The following is a 21,788-nucleotide window of genomic DNA, read 5'->3' on the forward strand; positions in this document are numbered from 1 at the left end:
TCAATGAGGCATATGCACACATTTCCAAACAAATAAGCTGTGTTTTCCAAAAGATATTAAATATGAGATGTAAAAGACCACAATATTGTTGAAAGAAATGGCTAATACAGTCAAAAGAAAAATTTCAGTTAAAGGTATGATGCTGTGAAAAAAAGCTATGAACGTATTTTAATTTATTAAATCTTAACTGTTCATATTAACATCTGGGCTATTTATTTTGTTGCAAATATCCATTTCTTTATATACAAACAGAAAAGGAAGCACTCAGATAAAAAGATGAAGACTCTGAACCTGACCTTTATCATTACACATATTCTTTATTCTTACACATATTGTTGTGGACTGTCCATGTCCACTGCTGTATAATTTTTGAAAACAATGGAAAGGATACATACCTGCAGTCATCCCCTCCAGCACTGACCACGTATCTATCTCCACTTGTAAATCGAATATTAGTTAAGTGGGCAGAGTGACCTAAAAATCGTTTGTGTTTTGCCTGAAAAAAACCAAAAACAACAATAAAATGAGAGTCTAAATACTCTGTGTTTCCCAAAATCAAACAAGGCATGCATGTTTTTATCTACCTTTTTATCGCATCATGTATTTATATCATTCAGAATGTTATATACGTTTTCAAACATGAAAGATCTCCTGAAGAAGAACTACTATTGAGCTGCAATGCAGATTAAATTGTCACCAAATGAGACAGCACCTGCAAACTGGGAACAATGCTCAAGCTAACACAATAAAATGAAACATAGCTTGTCACATGATTAACCTCTAAATTTTGTGTAAAATTCCTAACACTGAAAAAATTATTTTCATTATAAGTGTGTAAGCAATTTACACCTTGCAGTCTCAAATCCTGACAATTAACAGTGCTAGTGTTAGCGAAAAATCTGTAAATTCTTCATCCACAGAAATACACAGATAGGACTACATTTACCAGCTGTCTTCCTCGTGTCAAATGGAGGTTGGAGATGTGGATAAATAAAACTAAGAGCTTTGAGGTTTTCAGTATGAATGCACTATGTGAATGCAGACTGGCAGACAGTATTAACACCCACAAAAATTTGTAGCGAGAGCTATTGCACAAAACGGTGGGAAAACTTTGAGGTGAAGCATCCTTATGACACTATAGAGCTAAAGTTACACAGATGCATTAAAAACCGACAAATTTAGAGAAGGAAATATTTCCATCATATGTCTTCTAGAGAAACAATAAAAGACCATAATATCAACAGTACTTGTTGTAATGATGCAAAAACAAGTTCTTACAAATTTTTCAGGACATGGAAAGTCAAACAGTTTGACCATGCCAAAATCATCGCCTGTTACAAGATTGATTCCCGAGTGAGAGACACAGGCACAGTTTACATCAGCTTTTTCAGCATGCCTGGACCAGATTCCAATTACTTCATCCCCCAGAACACTGAAACAGAAGAGCAAGAGATTGTTTTGAAAACTACAGCAAAAACAACAGAGTAAGGAGACAGTAAGCAGCTCTCATTGTAACTGGTTTTATAAAAATGTAACTTTTACATTTTATTCTTACATCTCATATAGGTTTTACTCTGTAATTAATTTTTGTATCATTCCACAATTGCTTCTGAAACTGGTTCAGTGATAATTCCCAAAATAACATGGCCCATGACAACACTAAGAGGCAGAGATGAAATCAACAGTACTAAAATTGTCCAGTGAGGCATTTGCCAAAAAAATGCATAAAGAAAGGACAATTAAAAATAAAATGTCATAGCATAAGCATTAGGTGAATAAGTTTCACTTTTGGAAAATAAAAATTTGTATATTGTCATTATAACTATGTTTTGTTGATTCTGTAACATTTTCATATCAATTAGATATAAAGTTTCCTCGAGTCCAGTGAAGATTCTTCATTATCATCAGAGAAAGACAGAGGGAGAAAAATTGTCCTAAACAGAAAACATAATTATCTTAAGATCCCAAACCAGACATTTATAGAAAATTTCCTTTGCAATGTCTTGTGAAAAGTTTTTTTTTATTCAGCTTTTATTCAGCATATGCATACTTCCAAGAAGGCACAGAAACAAGCACTTTATAATTTGTTAGTAGGTGAATGATTTGGGAATTTTTCCGTGATTCTCTCCCCCCAAATCAGAGCACAGTACACTACATTCAGAAGGGAATGATGTACTTCAGACATACTGAACTGGGACAGAAAACACAGGTTTCTTGTTTTCATATCAAAGAGGTGACAAAAATGGATTACCCAAACAGAAAATAGAAAGCTAGCAAAACGAGTTTTTCAGAGCCCTCTGAAAAGCCTGTGGTTTTAGTCATGACTTGCAGCAAATGGTCAGGATTATTATTTAAAGCAGTTTATATGTGGAAAATTTTCAAGTATTTATTCTCAATTTTTGTCTGAGGGTGCTAAGCAGAGGACAGTAATTGAAAGCAGGCAAAGGAGCCTGAAATAAGGCACAGGAAATCAGATTTGCATAGAATATAAAATAAATTATTTAAATATGAAAGAAAAATAAAATATGGTATCATTCTTCATGTAATTTCTAAGTCTATTTTGAACGAAATATAATAACTTCAAGGTGTTTAAAAGTACTTTTGTTTACCTTTAAATATGCAAATGTTAATAGCAACTTTAATATACAGATACCATTAGTGTAATATTGTAAATAAAACTTGAATTATCAGTCTTGTATTGTCTTTTCATGTTTTGATACATTTTAATTTTCCCTGTACTCTTATCCCCAAATCACTATTTTGAAGCAAATAGTGCAGTATTCCAGGTAATTTGCACAGTGCAATGAAAAACTACTGAGGCTGCTAGAGAAATAGCAAAGGAAGCTAGAGATACACAGTGAATAGAAAGGCACACATTAGAGAGATCAGTTTTTATCAGATGTCCTGGGCATCTGCTAGGTACTGTCTTTTGTTGTGCTGTACTTACCTATCTGTTGCCAGAGCAGATGGGTGCATTAAAAGAAAATATCTGACTCAATGAAGGGATGAAATATGCTTTTAAACAGCAGGTGCTTCTCCTGGAAGTTACAAGTGTTTTAGCAGGTGTAAATGTGTGAATCATTTACCTTGTCCAAGTAGCCCATGTTATTCTGTCAATCACAGCCTGGTCCACAAGCTGTTTTCCTGAAGGCACTTCATAGACTTGCCTTTTGTAAGACCCAGTAGAGACCTTTGAGACGACCACAGAGAATTTAGAATACATGAACTTGTTTGAAAAGATGAAAATAAAGTTCTAAAGGGCTTTGAAATGCATTATCTTGATAGTTATCTTTTACTCTATAAGTAACTTAGCTATTAATAAAACTTGCTCAATGAGTTGAAAATTTTCAAAAATCTACACAAGCAAAAAGCAACAGTGAGAAGGCATAAGAAATCTTAAATTTTAAAATGTCTAATTAATAAAAAAATAATTGAAACACCTCACATTCTGCACGTATTCATTCCCTCTACATATTGTGTGTGTTAGTATGTATGCGTGTCTATAAATAAGGCAAAATAAACTACCATGTTTAAAACTGACACAAAGGTATGCCTCTCAGCCTGTAATTTTGATTTGATAGTCAGCCAAGCTTACTCCTCCTCTCAGACATGAACAAAATATAGAAAGCAAAGTATGCCTACTTTATTTTGATTTTATGAAATGCCTTGAGCCGTGTGGCTGGGAGTTGTAACATCATGATTTTGGTGCTGCTCCACGAAGGCTAGCACTGAAACAATGTGTAATGCTACCATTCATATGACAAATTCACAGGTCCCTGGGACTTACAGAATGATAGATTGTACTCCTTCCTCTTTTAAGATAGCCCATCAGCATCACAGAGGTAAAAAGGCAGGGAGACACATTACAGTGATTCTGAAATCTGTTTCTTGTTCCTATGCTCATTTCTTGTATTTAATAATCAGGATAACTATTTTCATCATCCATTTATCACTACAACAAAGTAACAGTCTAGTGACAGTAACCTACTACCTCAACATTTCATTACAAAATTTAGCAGTTGTCAAAGGAGAATATTTGCAGAGTATCTGTCATGAGTATGTTTTCCATTCAGTATCTTGAACAATTTATGACTGATACCTGGAGATAAGAGCTATCTGCAGAGAAGTCCATCTGGATCACAAAACTTGGGATATCTTTGCAATAGCTGACTCGATTTAGTGTGGGACCCAAAGTCAGATCATAAAAATCCACTGCATTCTCACTGGAACCGACGGCTAAGTAACGAGAATCTGGGCTAAACCTGAACAGATAAAAGGGCTTTATGAACACAGGTTGGTACTCACGACAGATTGCAATATTTGAGAAACATGAGTAAATTTGCATTTCAAGTATCTGCTATTCAGAACTAAAGAGGGAGGCAGAGTATTTTGTCTGCTAACCTTTGAAACAAAATTTTCAGGGAACATATATGCAGTAGGTGGTAGCAATAATTTTGGTACAGCTGTCACATGTGAGTGAACTGGGAACATCTCTGGACTAACTCTGATCATTAATCTGATCTCATTACCATCTCAATGGTCTAACAACTTTGTGACATGCCCCTGACGACTTTGACTCTCTAGTGCTATACTTACAAGGCTACAAGTTAGAAACATGAAATGCTGTAAATGAAGAAAAGCCAGACCTTCTAGATGAAATGTACTGAATAAAAAGACATGAAATCAAACCTTTCATCTGCCTAATGTATCTCTGCACAGTCCTTTCTCTCCTCCAGTTTTCCCTTTTAGTCTTGAAAGTCAGTAGCTTCTCGAGCTGAACAAATTCCTCACAGCCCCTTTTGTGTTACTAGGGAAGTTTCTTTATTTCTGTCATCTCTGAGACATACCCTGGGACAGCTTTCTGATTCCAGCAACCCCCTAACTCCTAGCAGGGCTCTCCCGCCTTCCTGCAGCAAGGTCCCTGTTTGCTCATATTTCTCCCACTCATCCCACTTCATTCTCCAGAAGCTTCCCTTAGCTGATCACAATGAATTTGTCTATCTCATAGAAGCAAAAGTCTGGTCCTCCACTCAGGAAACAGAAGCAAAATTTCACTTCTGCTAACTACTTTCTAACAAAATACAACAAAAAGCAAACTGACAGACAGGCATTTCCATTGTCTCTCACAATCCAGTCTTCATCTGTAAACTTCTGATCTCATTTTACCTCCTACACATCATCTCACTCTGCTCCTTTTCACACCTTCTCATCTGCCCCCTGACTGCGATGGTCTCTTCCTATTGTCCATTGACTTCCCCCATTCACCCTCCATTTTAACTAATCCTTCGCAATATTATCTGACACCCCCTCTATGGTACTGCTGTTTTTTGACTGATTGATATATTTTATCTTCATGTACGTCCTCCTTTTTTACTCCTGGGATCAGAGTAATCACACAAACTCCACAATTCACTCATTAATTCCAGCTCTCTTTCATTGTAATGCTCCTCAGAACATAAAACCGTATTTTTAAAAATCAAAATAATACAGATTTCTAGAATACTACAACAGATAAAGGCATTATATTTTCTGACCTGATATCTTGAATTGCTGATCTTCTGTCCCTTTTTTTCCCCCAAATTTTTAGAGAGTTCACAAGCAAGATAATAAATTCTCCATTTTTCATGCCAATAGCTACCATATCACCTTCTGGGCTGTAACAAACAGTACGAGCTGCATGTCCTAAGCTGACTTTGTTCAGCATCTTCTGTGAAGAAATAAAAACCCAGAAGAGTAAATGTTTCTGTTTGCTCATATTTCAAAAATACTTATTCTAACAGTTTGCCACTATCAGATGGATTATTCTCAGAATACATTGAAAAACAAGTTTCAAGTCCTCAACACCACCACAAGTCTAGGATTTTTTTAAAAATTTTTTTCTAATCAACAACTATTCTCCAACACCTACCTTTTCAGCAATATCCCAGAGTCTTACTGTGCCATCTTCTGCAGCAGAAAGGAAAAAGTCTCTCGAAGGATGCGTTGCTAGGCCCCAGATTGGTCCATCCATATGACCATTAATTAGAATGTTACATGCAGCATTTTTCTCTCCAACTTCGATTATTTCAGCATTTCTTGTCCCAACAAGAATTTTACCCTTGAACAACAGTGAAAGAATTATCTCTGATATAATACATTAACTACTTGTGATGAACAGTAATAAAGATAATCCAAAGCTATAGTTCTGTCAAGGTTTGCTGAAATCAAGCAAACATAATTTATTTTTTAAACTCCTCAATGATTTATTACAGTACAAAGCTCATGATGCTACTTGAGTTACTGCGTGTAAGTCAGATATTTGAAGTGTGAAAAGAAAATAGAAAAGAAACTCTTAGTTATTCTTTAATAAAAATATATACAGACTATTATCTTAGGTAAGGCTACGATCTCCCAAAGCAGATTTTCTTCTGCTGTAAAATCAGTTGTAGACACCTTCTAGCTCAATCTTTAATTTCAAAAACTAATTATAAGAGAAAGAGGAAGCAACTTATCATATATTTAATGCTACAGATCAATCCACAAATTATAAGACATAAGTCTTTCTTTACCTTGCCTCTGCAAACAGAGCGAACACAGTCTGTCATTTGCCCTGTCTCTAGTCTGAAGGCACGACATCGTTTCAGCTCTTGATCCCATAGCTTAACTGCTCCTCCTTCCTTTGAACTATGAAGAAATCAAGAACAACCATCAGTATAATGACTGGCACAAAAAAGACAATTGATGTATGAAAGAACTATATTATTTAATGTAACGTATTGGAAACAAGGCATTTTAGTAAGTTTAGTATGTTTTAAATCATTAAAGAATCCATTTGTTTTTACTGAACAGGTGATGTTAACAGGCTAAGCCTCCTAGCTAAGCAAGGAATACTGATTCAAAGTCATACTACCTTACAGAACAAACTGAAAGATCATTGCTGCTAAGCTTAGTCCGAATCAGTAGCTCTCAGGGAATTTGTTTAGTCAAAGGAATAGTTAACTATGTGAATGAACTGCCATCTTATTATTAAGACAGGCAGAGATTATCAAAATATAGCTGAGGGAAACTGGAAAGATATGTATTTTACTACTGTGAAACAAATGACAAAAGATTTTTGCTATTTTCACTGCTGTGAAATAAATGACAAAGATACAGGAGAAAAATCACACAATGTTAATTGCACAAGATACCCAACTAATAAGTAGTAATCATAAAAGCACTAAGTATTTCCGCCCCACTTTCAAGTGAACTGGTATTTCAGTAAAGACGACATTAAAATAAAAGAAGTTTCTAAAAAGGAGATAATACTTAATGAAGGTTATAAGTCTGGCATCTCCAGTTGAGCTAGGACACATTTTATCTGTCTTCAAAGAGAAAAGAATCTCCTCCAACAGAAAAGAAAATATAATGTTCCACAATATTGAGCTGCCAGCATTAAAACTTTGATTACTGAACAAACCCTGACAAAGAACTCCTGAAAGTTTAAGCACAATTACTGCTTTTGTACTATTATTACTAAAAGAATTATAATGAATTATAAATCGCTAGTCCTTGCAATGCAATATTCTTTGCTTCCCAATAGCACTGTTTTGATATATGATTGGTCATCACACTCAGCAAAAAGATTTTATCAAAAGAGGCTGGTGAACTGCAATTAAGAATGCCAAGGCAGAAGCAAACATGCAATTTTCCTAAATGTAGAATTTGTTTTGTATACTTTCAATACTCCATTTTCCCACAGAAGATGAATTATTGTTTCTTACTGTTATTCATTACTGTTTCTTTCAGGTCAAATATTAAGAGCTTCTGTAGCTAAGTGGTAGAGAGAACATTCTCCAAATAAAATCATGGTGATGTTTTACAAATACTGGGAGAAAATATGTCAAGCACAGCAATAAGTAAGTTTTCAGCTGGGTTTGAATATCAACCAGGATCTTTAAGGACTATTTATGGAAAAGGTAGTAAGTGGCTTGTGCCCTGCAAAATGGGGCACTATCATGCCATCAGATATACCATATTACAGCTGAAGCATTTTCTTTTTATCTTTGGCAAGGTGCTAAGAAAAAATTAAAATGCTTGAAGAGATACTTTGTTTACAACCCCAGAAACAAAGGATGTTGCTGAATCTTAGATTTAAGAGAAGAGAGTTTGCCTCTGTCATCATAACCAAACAGATCCTTCCTTTAAAAGAAGCTGTGTATTATGCTGTTATAATATTTATCACTCATTTATTTAATCACAATTATGGAAATCACTTGGATTAACAACCTCAGTTCAACTTCAGAAAAAGAAGTAACCCATAAAGGACTAGGTAACTTTTTAAAGCTGTATTTCAAACTAAATGCTTTTGCCTTCTCACAAAAGTAATACTGTTGTGATAAACAGCATCAAACTATTTAGTAACACAGTAAGGTGATTTCAAAGCTACTTTTGATTATAACAGTTTAGCCCTTTTCAGCTTAAGGAGGGAGGACCATATCATCTCTCTGATAACTGTGTATTCGTGCTTGGAGAAACATTACCTGACTGACATAATGCACTATAATTGATAATGCAATATAATTAACAATCCATTCACGTAACTTATTTTACACTTGCCTATTATTTTTAACCAAAATAATGTAAAGTCATCATAAAATGCCTGAAGAAGCTTGCACATGTGCTTTAGAAAGATGATTGTTACCTAGAAGCTAAAATCATGAAGAACTACTTGTACAGCATTTAGACTCTGATTCATCCCCCTTGACTTTAGGTACATAAGCAAGGCATCCAGGTCAGGATCCTAGCAACTATAGGCTTCCTCTTACAATGAATGGAAAAAAATAGGTACTTGAAGCTCATGTGGGCTTACCTGCACTTTAGAGGTGGTGGCTACTTTTTTTCCTACCACTTATTCAGGGATCTTAAAGTGACTACTCTTCTAGCTTTGATGTCTCAACTGCCTAGTGTTAGATGGGATGAATCCAAACCATTTTTAAAGAATACATGGGCATGCAGAAAAAAAAGAAAAAAGAAGACTCACGGCCTTTCTTTGCCTCCCGTAACGATCAAACCATCTCTTAGTGTGGTATACATTGTGAAAACAGGTCCATTGTGAGCTTTGGCCACAATTCGTATCAACACGTGATCTTTCCAAACACACACATCTCCACTGATAGTACCTGTAAATGTCAAGTTATTCTGAAAAGGGGAAAAATATACTCATAATCTGATTCTGAGCAAGGAAGGAAGAAAAATATTCAGAAATAAAGAACATCACCATTTGCATTTAGGCTCGGTTGCTTTTATTTGCTGCTGTAGAAGTGCAAATTGTGGAAGGGGTAACAAGAACCTGTAGGGACAGAACTATGAGCTACTATATTCTTCCTTGAAGTCTGAAACATGTTTTCTTGTAGCTAATAGGCTCTGCACTGCAAGAAGAAATTCAATGACTTAAGCTTCAGCCATAGGGTTATCTATGTTTTCAGCCTATCAGGTGTGCAAACTGTGGTAAAAAAGCAGAAAACCAAGAACAGTTTTGACATTTCACATAAACAGGCAACTTGCACCCCTTGCTATGTACATAATGCTTGCAGTCCTTTTTGTTGTTAGGGGAAGGTACTCACTGGATGACCGTAACCATTAGTTTATCAAGAAAACAGTTTGACTTAACTCAGAACTAAAAGCTGCCTATTCTTTTCTTCTGCTTCCTGTTTTTTTAAAGGTAGTAAAAATAAATTTAATGACCTCTGAAATTTAAGGGCAATTTATTAGGATACACTTCAAACCAACAGGAACTGGTTATATTGCAAAAACTGTTCTAGTAACTTATGTGAACAATCCTCAAATTCAGCATCATGTGTAGTATTTTAGAGTACTAGTATGCATGTATAGATTTGGCAAGAACACTTTCCTTGACTGAGGTGGGTTGATGTTCTACATCCTTTTTTTAAGGGGCGGGTGTGTGGGTGCCCTAATAAATGAGTAAATAAGAGAGCACTGGAAATGAACTTGGGAGCAGATCCTCTGGTCATCCTCACAGCATTAGTGTTGGGCTGTTTCCAACTCCTGTTTAGGAGCACTTGAACTAGCTCCTTCTGAGACAAAATCTAGGAAGAAAAGCACTCCCAGAACTGCTCTCTACAGGAAGTATGGAGAACACACCAGGTTTGGCTTTATTCAGTTTGTACAGCTTTTTACAAAACCCCCACAAGCTTTGCATCCTCAAACAACCTCACACCATACTCCAGGACATGCAGCATACAGCCTGATGTTCATGCTAAGAATCTGTCCCTCCATAAGACATTTCACAGAAGTTTCCCAAACCCCAGACTAATGCCTGGGCTCTGCATCCAGTTATCACTTGGAAGGTATCTTATTGCTTTGTAGGACTCTCTCTTAAATCAGAGGTACCTGAGAGAGACACCACTCTGGAAAAGAGCTGGTCTCCTGAAAAATGAAACCGCAAGCCAGTTACAGTTTCAAAAATCCAAATCTACAATATAAATTCAGTCTGGGCCCAACAGGCAGATCAGTAAGCAGACAGTAACGCACACAATAACAGAGAAGTACCACTTCACAAAAGAAATCTATGGCTATCTGCCCAGCTGGATGGAACTTAGCAACAACGCCTGCATCTGTCCGAAAAACCCAAAGCAAAACAAAACCCTACTGCAGTCATCTCACAGTCGCAGATGTTAACAAATGCCCCAGGACAATGCTGTTCTCAGATCACCCATGAGTAGTAGTGCACACAGATTGTAATACAATCATCCCCAGGTGGGCATAAAATTAGCCTAATTTCTATTGTTTGGTTCCTGCAGTCTAGGCTCATCTTTGTTTTACCTGGATTAAATACTAAGCAGCAAATTATCAGTCCAAAGCACCTATGTTTGTTTCTCTTGAAAACACACAAATCCATAATCTTTTTTCTTTCCTGTTCTAAAGAAAACTGGTATTAGTTCTAACTAGCAAGCAAGAATTGGAAATGCTAAACTGAGTTTAATAAAACAACTGACATACTAGCAGATTACAAGTCTCATTGAACTGAATAAAGGCAGAAGTGTCAAAAAATTTTTGTTTGTATGCATTTTAAAATAGTTTGTTCAGGTACGTACCGCTCCAAAAGCTACAGATAGCATTGTCTGCATTCGGGCATCTTCTATGGAGCTCAGCAGCCCTTTTTTACTAAGAAGAGCTCTTCCAGCCAGTGTCCAGAACCTCACATGTTTTACTCCCACAGAAACAAACTGGGTGTCTGAATCTGGCCTGAATTCTGCTACAAATATACGTTGATTATGACCAGCTCGGCTGGCAATTTTGGCACCTGCCAGAAAGAAAATGGACGTTTTGAATCCGCTGAGAAAGATATACATTTATGGTTTAAAAAAAAGTAAAAATTATGGAGAATGATGAGTCATCTAAGACCACACAGGTTGGGAAGAAAAGCACAAAGTGCTCCTAAATTAAAATTAAATTAAGATGTAAACAACAAAAACCCCCACATTTAGTAAGACCTAGTAGCATAGTGTAGTTAAGACAACTAATGAAGGTGCCACCTACTTATAATTTTCCATTTTTCAAATTTTTCAATTTTTTAATTTCCTCAGGAATATAAAAGAATTAGGAGCTCAGATCCAAGTAAGTTTCCATCTCCTCTTAAATTTCTACAACTCCTCTGAAAATCTCTAACTCTGGACAAATTACAAGAGACTAACGAATGACTTCCTGTAGATTTTGTCCAAAGTTAGAAAACTTTCTTCTTTCTGCAGAAAATGCAGAAATTGACTTCATTACATATGGTCTTAGATTCAAAGGTAATGCTTTTCCAGTCTCTTCAGAGGTGTTAACATCAGACGTTTTCACCCATATGAAGATTCTTTGATCTGGATCCTTAGTTGCCATGCTGAATCTGTATCTACTCTTTAAGAATGAGCACAGGCACGCTACCACACATCCTCCATAATACCTAAGATTGTATAAATACACATTTGACATTGCGTCCAGCTCCACAGCACCTAGGAGACAAGCTGTGAAGGATCACTTTTTATTAACTTCATAGCTGATCTTTAAACTCTGAGTGGTACTAGTTGACCAATGGAAATCTCCAAAGAGAGAAGAAATAAACCCCTAAGCATAGAGAATCAGTTTCATAATCTGGGCATGGCTTTGCCAGACAGAAAGGAGCTGACCAAATCACTTTAACCTAAATCCTGAACTCAGATCATTGCCAAACTGAAAACATGTAGTATAGCTTAAGACACTAATTACATAGCTGCATAGAGGAGCTGTACATCACATTTCTGCAATTTGCAGTTTGGGGGGATAATTTCAGGACAAGGAACCTAGTCAGTAATCAGACTTCAGAGAAGAATAAGAACAGAGAAGAACAGAAAATTTCTTCTAGGAGCAAAAAAGAATTTTATCAAGCAGCAAAGAAATGACTGGGAAAAAAAAAAAAAGGCAGAATTTAAACTACAATTTTCTTTAATTATTCTAACTGGAAATCAGTGAACTATCTTGATCTTTACACAACAGTTCCAAAGGAGATATATTTAGCAGTTACTAGAATGGGTAAGTACATTTATTTTACCTCTTCTTGTACAGTGCATAGTGCACAGCATTTATTGTCATAATTTTCAATCTACTATTTTTAGGTTACAATTGCTGTCTCAAGCCAACATACCTCTAACAATATAAACATATTCTACAAGAACAATCACTTTCCTACCTTCCTGCCACTTCCAAATGGTAATGGTATGTTCGGGATCCAGCCCTACAGAGAGCAGCAGTTTGCCAGTGGCACTGAAACTGACTGAGCAAACGCCTTTTGAATGGTAGCACCGCAGTACCGACAACGTCTGTTTGTTCATTGCATCCCACACATGAATAGAAGGAGCTGTAGCTACACAAATATAAAAACATGTAATGAGTATACATTTTGAAAATGTCTAATGATTTGCTTACTGAAGTTAATATTTTTTAATAACACAAATAAAATTGTTCTGGTCAGACAGAAAAAAAAGGAGATTTTGGCCTCCCTTTGGAAATCAATTTATGGCATTAAGTAGGACTAAGAAGTTGGCCTCATTACACTACTGGAGATGAAAACTTTGCTTAACTTGTTACCGGACTTGAAGTCCAGTGAAGCTCCTGCTTGAAAAAGGAGAAACACAGCCCTCATTTTTAAAAAGGGAAAAAAGGAAGACCCAGGGAACTACAGGCCAGTCAGTCTCCCCTCTGTGCCTGCCAAGATCATGGAGCAGATCCTCCTGGGATCTATGCGAAGGCACATGGAAACTAAGGAGGTGACTGGTGACAGCCAACGTGGCTTCACTAAGGCCAAATCCTGCCTGACAAATTTGGTGGCCTTCTATGACAGGGTTACAGCGTTGGTGGTTCTCTTTCATATCGAAATTTCCTCTCATGACACCAACACGCTGTTATCATCACCTTTTGAGAGGTACTATAGCATAGTATAGATATGCCATTAAAACAGAAAGGGCAGATGTTGGCAACAACTGACAGGTTTCAAAATTTTCAGCAACTCCCTGTTGGCCTTATGGAAAGTTGCAGGAAGGGAAAGCTTTATTATGGCTGTGAACTTGTTTTCCTCTTCAGCACTCCCCTTGGTGAAACTCTGTATTGCCCTTGACTTGTGCACCTCCCCTATAACCTTGGCCAAAATTTTTGTTTTGAATGGCAGACAGAAACATTCACCTAGATTTATGAATATAACTGACAAAATCTTTCAGAGCAAGATTTGCAGGACAGAGGACACAGACTCTTCAGTCCTCCTACTTGACAGTGCTGCTCTGAAAGTCTCTGCCTCAACATTGTGGCCTGCTTGTGGAGTACTCCAGCTACTCAACGTCTGCTGTCACAAGAGAGATTTTCTAAGGTGTCATCTCCTCCTGGGAGAAGTTAGATAAAGCTACCATGGGCTGGCAGGATGAAAAATATCTTCAGTAGATGAAGCAAATCCATACCAAGTCATTATGAAACTTAATTTGCCAATCCAGCCTATTACAAATGTTACTGCTTCAAGAACCCCTGCATCACTGTAGACCTCAGAAAACTGGAACTGGAAAAGTGGAAGTTGTCAATAAGAAAGGTGCCAAACAGCCATCAACAAATTTTAAGTGAAACTATGCAACTTTCTAATGAAGGCAGGCAGCAGCCTGGATTCCAGACCAATGGTTCCATAAAGAAGAAAAAAGTAAGTGGGCTGGCTTCAGGCAGTGACAACAGAATTTAGTAATATACAGCTCAAACTAAAGTTGCAGTAGGGAGAAGGCAAGTGAGAGAGGGAAAGTCTCCAGGCATTATATGCAGGACTAGAGATGTTCTTTCATATAAACAATCACATCATCACTGCTTCTTTTATACAGTTTAAAAGTGTGGGAAAAGGTACCTATATTCTACCTCCCATCCTTAGACCAAGCACAATTTGGCATATTTAAAAGAAGTCAACACACATTAAAAATGCCATTGTACATTTATTCTTCACAGAACAAGCTTTAGATCCACATGAAGATTATTATACTTTCTATGAACACACATTTATGCATCTCTGAAGATGTGTCACAAGACAATTATGGCTGCTCGACAGTGAACTCACTCACACATGATTGTAATGAATTTTTAAGATTACAGTTGAAAAAACAACATATTAATAAAAAATAGCTCAGTCAAGACTGTCAAAGACCCAAAACGATACAGAAAAAATTAAACTGATGCCATAACAAGCATTTTGGATCAGTGGGAATAACTGCATGACAACCATACATAAACGTGAAAGGTGATTGTTTTTTTCACTCAGTCACCTAGGCCTCCTCAATGGAATTTACTTTAGAAATGCATATTTAAAATTATAATCAATTGAGTATCTAAAACATATGTTAATTGTCAGCCCCAACATGTCTGTAAAACCTGCAAGCATACATAGGAATGCTACAGTAGCAGCATGTATTGGAATTCACTAATCACTAGGCAGCAAGAAGGGAATATGTTACAACAAAAATAGTTTTTAAGTGTGTTCTAACATTTTAATTGTTTCTATATTTACAATTTGCTGAATTGTTGTGGTTTATATTCAGTGCTGACAGTAATATGACTGATACAGGGTTTTAATAAACTAAAAATGAATTCACATCACTTACTGCTCCATAAAGCTCTAGATGGCTACTAAATAGGCTAACTACACCTGAAGATGTTAGAATTTTATTTCCCTTACCTGACATATCTGCTGAGTCTCCTGTAATGGAAAAGCAGCAGAAAAATAATTAGACCAGAAATAAGATAAGAGCTAAAGAAAATATATGCCACATTTAGTGTAATTTCTTAACACACATCTTGATGTCATCTCTTTGCATTGTGGCAGCACCAATACTGCTTTTAGTGTTAAAGATGAACAGTTACTGATAAAAGGCGGTCACATCAGAAATAAAAATTCGTAGAATTAATATATTTTGATTTCCATTTTGAGTTACAACACAAAAATCTAGTTTTGGTGTATGTTAGGTCTCTCTCTGTCAAACTAAACAAAAACCATATTTTACATGTTACTGGTATTTTAACAAATTAAGTGGAAAAAAAATGCTGATTGCTATTCTGTGAAGAAGTAATGTTTGAGTCTGATCTTGACAAGTGGCAAATGCACCCAATGTTCTTCTATAGGAGCATTAAGAAATCAGGATAATAAAGGTTCAGGTACTGGGAAGTATTACTGAGACTACATAACAGCATTCCAGTTTAAAAAGGCTTGAAATAACGTTTCTGTAAATCTTTTGAAGATTTAAATCACGATGGTGAAGCTATGTTTCTGCCAGGCATATCAGTATGAAAAGCAGCAGCAGATAAGTATGTTCTTTATGGGGTATATACTCCTTAACATCTGTTCAGAATCTAAAAATAAGTGTTGTTTGAAGATATTTTGCTTCCAGCTCATTTTTCAGATTCAATTCTTTGCTTAAAAATATGTTTTGTAGTCTAATTTTTAAGCATCATCTGCTCCTGATTTGTATGCCTTAACCCACATTACAAAACAGTTAAAATTGTTCTACTGCTAGTTGACGTAGAAATGATTATGAAATAAAAAAGCATGAAGGGTCCTGTGTTTCTTCTTGGCTATGATGAACACTGAAGAAAATCCTTGCAAAGAACAAATTTTCGCATTATGCCTCCATTCTTCTTGTATAATCTATCATATGGAAAGGCAAACAGGGCCAGATTAAGAAATATGCCGAAAAAGTAAATTCCTAGACAATAAAAGGTCTGTAATTCCTGTAAATGTTCTTTGCAATCAAACCATAGGCAAAAATCTGCTGATAATTTTTTCCATTTATATAATTTCCAATAATAATTTCCTTAAATTGATGTGAGGCAAGAAACTCAAGAAATGAAGCTATTTTAGCTAAGCAGTTACTACTATCAATGAATCAATTTTAATGACGCATGCACCTAAAAAAACAAAAGACAGAGGGAAGCAGGTAACAAAACTCTGATAAACTGACCATATTTAGATGAAACATCTAAAACAAACCTACAGGGAAAATAAAAAAAAGCTATTCTGGCTAAAACTAAGGGGTTTTTTTGTATTCTGTGCACTAAGGAAAACAATGAGGTTTTGAATCTGCTGAGAAACAACTGAAGGTATGAAAACTGCAACTGCATTGTAGGACTACAAAAAATACACTATTCTGCACAATTTAGAAACAGCAATATTAGTTCAGCTATGCAGATGCACAGTGGGTTTTTTTATTTTATTTTTTAAAAAACCCTGGTTAGTTCAGCAATCATTGATCAATTTTAATGTTACTATGAAACATACATATTTTCACTCTAAATCTAAATTTAAACATTATTAGAGTTTTGGTTCTGCCTAGAATATTACAACTATGTATTATCAAAATACCAAGTAGGTATTATAAACCTGCCTGATGAGATAAAACCAACATAAAGTGATATCTATTTCAAGAATTCTGGGTTTAGTCCATATAGAAAGGAAGGATACCTCAATTAAGCTTCTTAGGAAGGGCTATGACTCTTCAGAAGGCCTAACATAAGCTGATAGTTAAATGAAACCAGACTAATTTCATGGGGCTTAAGATTTCTAAAAAAAATATTTTTGATAACACTCCAAACAAAAGGTAAGCTTAATGTTCTTTCATGCCTCAAATGCTTTTTGTTCAACTTTATTAAATTATACTCAAAGAAACATATAAAGAGGACAGGTAACTGAGTAACACTCATACAAACGGAGATAGCATAATCAAATATTTTTGTGATTTATCATGAACTTACAAGACCCTAATTGCATGCTCTTATGTTAATTTCTTTTTACAAAAATACAAACATACCTACTTGGCCAGTTGCCACTATGTTGGTAAACTTGGGGTGCTGATTTACAGTGAGGCATAAAATATCATCATTGTGCTCCTGGTAAAAAGACTGAGCGCCTAAAAAAAAACCAAACCACCCAACTTTAATTAAAACATTTACACACACATAGACATGGTTAATGTTTGAAAACTTTATAATATCTGTTGGAAAACAGCATTATGCAGTTTGGAGCTTAAAACCAGGAAACAGAAACTCCTAATTTTTTAGCTCCATTTTAACACATAGCTCCATTTAACACATAACACATTTAACTCAATAACTCCAAACTATTCCCTCAAGTTTTCTACATCAAATTTCTTAAATATCAAGGAAACCAAATGGCATCGTGTTACTCTTTAAAAGGTCTAAGTTATCTAAACTAAATTGTTTACTGGGAAGGAATGTATGTGATACAGAGGACTGAAATGTAAACCAAATAAAAAATTATTAACTTAGAAAACCCATTAGAAAAACCATTAAACAACTATAACGACCCCATTGTTCAGCTGTTTTAGTTTCTGTGACCATTTTAAAAAGCAAATTTTAGAAAGCTAATACCAAAATAATCAAATCTTTACTTTCTTCAAAATTCAGTCATCAGAAACATTTCACAATATTTAGTTTGCTTATGCAGTTATTATGAATCACCTCCACAGACTGAATTTTCAGCAATAAATAATAATAATTTTTTCACGTACTTTTTTAAGATTTAAAGCATACCAGTGACTTCATAAACTATGACTGTATGTGTGTGAAGAAGTGTTTTCCCTCAAGTGGGTTTTCTCCTACCTGTTGCCACATTATACAAGATCCCAACAGATGCAGTATGATATATTACATCAGCACCATCATTCAAATAGTGCACATTGTTTCTGCAGTCCTTGCCTCGGTACCCAAATACCAGCTCCAAAATTAGGTCCTAAAAAAGATATTTACATCTATTAGTAATTGTGAACTTTACGATCTTTGCCAGGATTTTATTTTTCAAATTTGTCCTTAAGCAGTAAAGGAAAAGGAGTTCAATGATGTCTCAAACCAACAGAAACTGAGATCCTGCCTTCCCTGTCAGCTTACATTGCTGCTCATTCTTGTCGTACACAGTCATGTCATCCTATCATCTCTGTTTCGTGGATGCTGCAGAATATTTATATATGTATACATACACACACATATATATACACAGAAAGAGACACTCATACATATGCACATAAATAAATAAATTACAATGAGCCAAGAAGAATACAGTTCTTTCGATGCAGAAAATACTAAGAAACAAAGAATGATAAACATTGGTCCACAACTTAATTCCAGCTGCAATTAAGAAAGCTGAATTACAGCCTAAAACTTCTAGAACATTGATGGCAAAAGGTCGTTTATTTATTTATTATGCTACAGCAAACATTTTGTTTCATATCATAGAAAACATTTCAGTTGATATGAAGAACTGCATTTTTCAAGGTTAGATGAAATCTCCACTTCAGATTAGTTAAAAGTGAGTACATTTATTTGCATTGGCCATTTAATGAAAAAAAACCCTCACTATTCAATATTTCCATCTTTGATACATTTAAAATGATACAATCATTAAGTGTGTCCACAAATGTGTCAATTTCTGGAAAAAAAAAATCCTAAAAGGAGAAGAAGAGATCAATGGTTTTCTTACCTCTATAGGTCTCTTTTTTTTCCCAACATTATTTGTCTGAAGTTTCTCTGGCTGTGGCAATGCCCTACTAACTGGTGGTCTGAAATAAAGAACTGTGAATAAGAGAAGGCTGTCCGTCACCCGTTCCATACTAACACAGTACCTTCCAACCTGCTACTGCACATGGAAAACTCAAGAGTCCTATCCTGCTTAACTGATATTTGTATTAATCTTTAAAAGAAATATACCTCTGTCAAAGCAAAAAACCGCCAAACACCTTTGTTTAACATGCTAGGTTTTCTGACAATTCTTCCAAACAATCCATGAGGTTAATGCAAAAGCTTGTTTTACAATGACTGATGACCAATACAATATTCTTAGCTTTTTCATGCTATATTCTTAAGGTACTTCCATCTTCTCTGTAGCAATTTTTATTGGATAAACTTTAAAGGCCTACCTGATTAATCTAAATACTTGAGATAATCATTCCTGTTCCCACATGCCTTCAACAGGCCCTAAATTTTCCTGGTTTTGTAACAGTTTGTAAAGAACTCCAGGTACACCTGCCCGCTCACTCTTACATCAACAGAAACAAGTTATTGATCAATGCTTAGTTGGAAGTAAACTATCACCATGCAAATGCATGAATATCAGCCATAACTTATGTACCATTGTTCTGAATAACTCAGATTCTATTAAGAAATCTCAACTAGATATGTTTGATAAATACCTTTCAGATTATGTTCAATTGTTCATATACAAAGAAATATACAAACAAATAAGTTTTGTTTATGAAAATTATGCAATTATTTCTAGTAATTTCCAGGAGGATTAGTTATTGATTCTATGTATACAGCATATACAGCCATGAAAAGAAACCTGGAAGTTTGACCCTTAAAGAGGAACAATTCATTTAAAAATAAATTCCACACATATTCAATGACATCCAGATTATTTAATCCAGTAGGCAGTGTGACAAACTAGTATCACACATAAAGCAACAGGTCAGCTCTCTTTGATATTCCTTTTGTAGTATGAAGTACTTTTAATTCCATCTCTGCTCTTGAATTATGACTTTGATGCAAAATAATCACTGTGTCTCTTCTAAGAACAATAGACTATGACTTGTTTGTATACTGTTTATTTTGAACTACATTTGAAAAATGTTTTTTCAGTTATTCAAATAAAATACCATTTTCTGAGCTTTAGTCCTCCATTCTCCCTGCCTAATTTAGTACAATTTATAGACTGATGTCCTATCACCAATTAAAAGATTTGTACATATTATAATGCAAATTATACTGCAACTATAAACTGTGTTCTGAGATACTTCAGTTACTTCCTCTACACTTAGAAGCCTGTAAAGTACCTATGGAAAAAAAAATTTACAAAACAAAAACAGATGATGAAAAATTTCAGTCTGGTAAAGAAGTCTGTCAGATGCCTGCATCACCCAAACATGATCAAGTTTATTAAAACTTGCTATTGTGTGAGATAGGGCCAGAGGGAGGTACTTGAAATATTTAATTCAGTATCATAAATCTAGATTTTAGGAAATGTAAAATCTTTATAATAGAAAATCCAAATCCACATCTAAAAATAAATATTGCTACTTTACACTGGATAGTCTTTTCACAGAGAGAGAATATGGGCTGTATTAAACAAATTCTTATGAGAGCAAAGTATGAAAGAATAATTTAAAGTTAAAAAGAAAATTCAAGACATAAAGGAAAATAAATAAGGCTTATATTTCATATTCATTCATAAATAAGTTATAGCCTGGACCTAGCTCAGACCATACCATCCTGTGCCATAGTCTGTGAAGGTAAAAAAGTATTCTCCTAACTTTTGGAAAAGAGAAGGAAAAACAAACCAAGCACAGTCTGGGCTGCCCTCATCATCTGTATAAGCATGTTGGCCAGTATAGGAAGCAAGGAATATGTCTGATTTCTGTCAGCAATCCCAAAATCCAATTTCATGACAACTCTTGAATCGCCACTGTCTTTCAACCGGTTCTTTCCAGGCCTTATACTTGATGCAAAATTCCTAGCTTTCCCAGCTATTTTCCAGGTCCTTTCTTCTCTTCTGTCCTATCACCACTGACTCCTAGCATCTTCTCATTTAGCATGTCATATTACAACAGTATTGCTAAGTATGATTAAAATTCTCACTTCTAATTTTAAAAAATAAACTACACTTTTATTTAGAAGTTTCTAAATTATCCACAGAAAACACTCTCAAGAGGTCACAATGTTTATCATATTAAATATATATGGAGAGAAGTCATCTAAAATTTTGCAGAGGAAAAAATCTTTGACCGTATTTGTTCCCCAACTTCACAGTAGGTCAGCAATTTCAGTTACAAATACACTGATCAAGAGGTAACAAGTATCTCCTAGTGCCATAGAAGCCTTCTTATCACTGCATGCTACTCAAATTGAATCAAATCCAACCAACTAAAACTACCGAAATGCATGAACAAAAATTGAAAGGCACAGATACTGTATGGGGCATGGGTTTTCCGAAAGCACTTCAGTGATACAGAGAATAAAAACCGGCCCTTATTCTTTCAAGTAAACGAAGAGACAGAGAAAGAGAGAACCTAATACAGCCTGGATCCAATTAAAATTTGCTGGGCGGGTGGAGTGGGGAATCAAACAGCTTCATCAAACATCTGAGGTAAATTTACATTAAGATTCCCTCTTCTCTCATAAAGAACAACTTTTTTTTTCCAATATATTTTTTGAAATGGTCATACTGATCTCCCAAAATAATAATAGATAAAGCTTTGTTTAGGTTTTGGAGT

The 21,788-nt window shown here is 35.3% G+C and overlaps 1 protein-coding gene across 1 annotated transcript in view; it reads right to left on the reverse strand.

Annotated features, from left to right (window-relative positions):
* The window catches only part of LOC104158677 (echinoderm microtubule-associated protein-like 5), a gene marked incomplete at its 5' end in the record, with an annotated part of 42,157 nt that continues 20,369 nt past the window's right edge, over nt 1–21,788 (reverse strand). The window contains 15 exons of the mRNA XM_009696391.1: nt 1–37; nt 396–496; nt 1,279–1,432; nt 3,087–3,190; nt 4,100–4,262; nt 5,535–5,707; nt 5,909–6,097; nt 6,549–6,663; nt 9,002–9,159; nt 11,076–11,284; nt 12,689–12,862; nt 15,194–15,214; nt 17,319–17,417; nt 18,130–18,259; nt 19,004–19,082. Of these exons, the coding sequence (XP_009694693.1) occupies nt 1–37; nt 396–496; nt 1,279–1,432; nt 3,087–3,190; nt 4,100–4,262; nt 5,535–5,707; nt 5,909–6,097; nt 6,549–6,663; nt 9,002–9,159; nt 11,076–11,284; nt 12,689–12,862; nt 15,194–15,214; nt 17,319–17,417; nt 18,130–18,259; nt 19,004–19,082 (1,906 nt within the window). The remainder of the gene's footprint in view (nt 38–395; nt 497–1,278; nt 1,433–3,086; nt 3,191–4,099; nt 4,263–5,534; nt 5,708–5,908; nt 6,098–6,548; nt 6,664–9,001; nt 9,160–11,075; nt 11,285–12,688; nt 12,863–15,193; nt 15,215–17,318; nt 17,418–18,129; nt 18,260–19,003; nt 19,083–21,788) is intronic.

The sequence above is a fragment of the Cariama cristata genome, unplaced genomic scaffold, assembly GCF_000690535.1.
Source record: "Cariama cristata isolate BGI_N322 unplaced genomic scaffold, ASM69053v1 scaffold4713, whole genome shotgun sequence".
Taxonomy (NCBI): domain Eukaryota; kingdom Metazoa; phylum Chordata; class Aves; order Cariamiformes; family Cariamidae; genus Cariama; species Cariama cristata.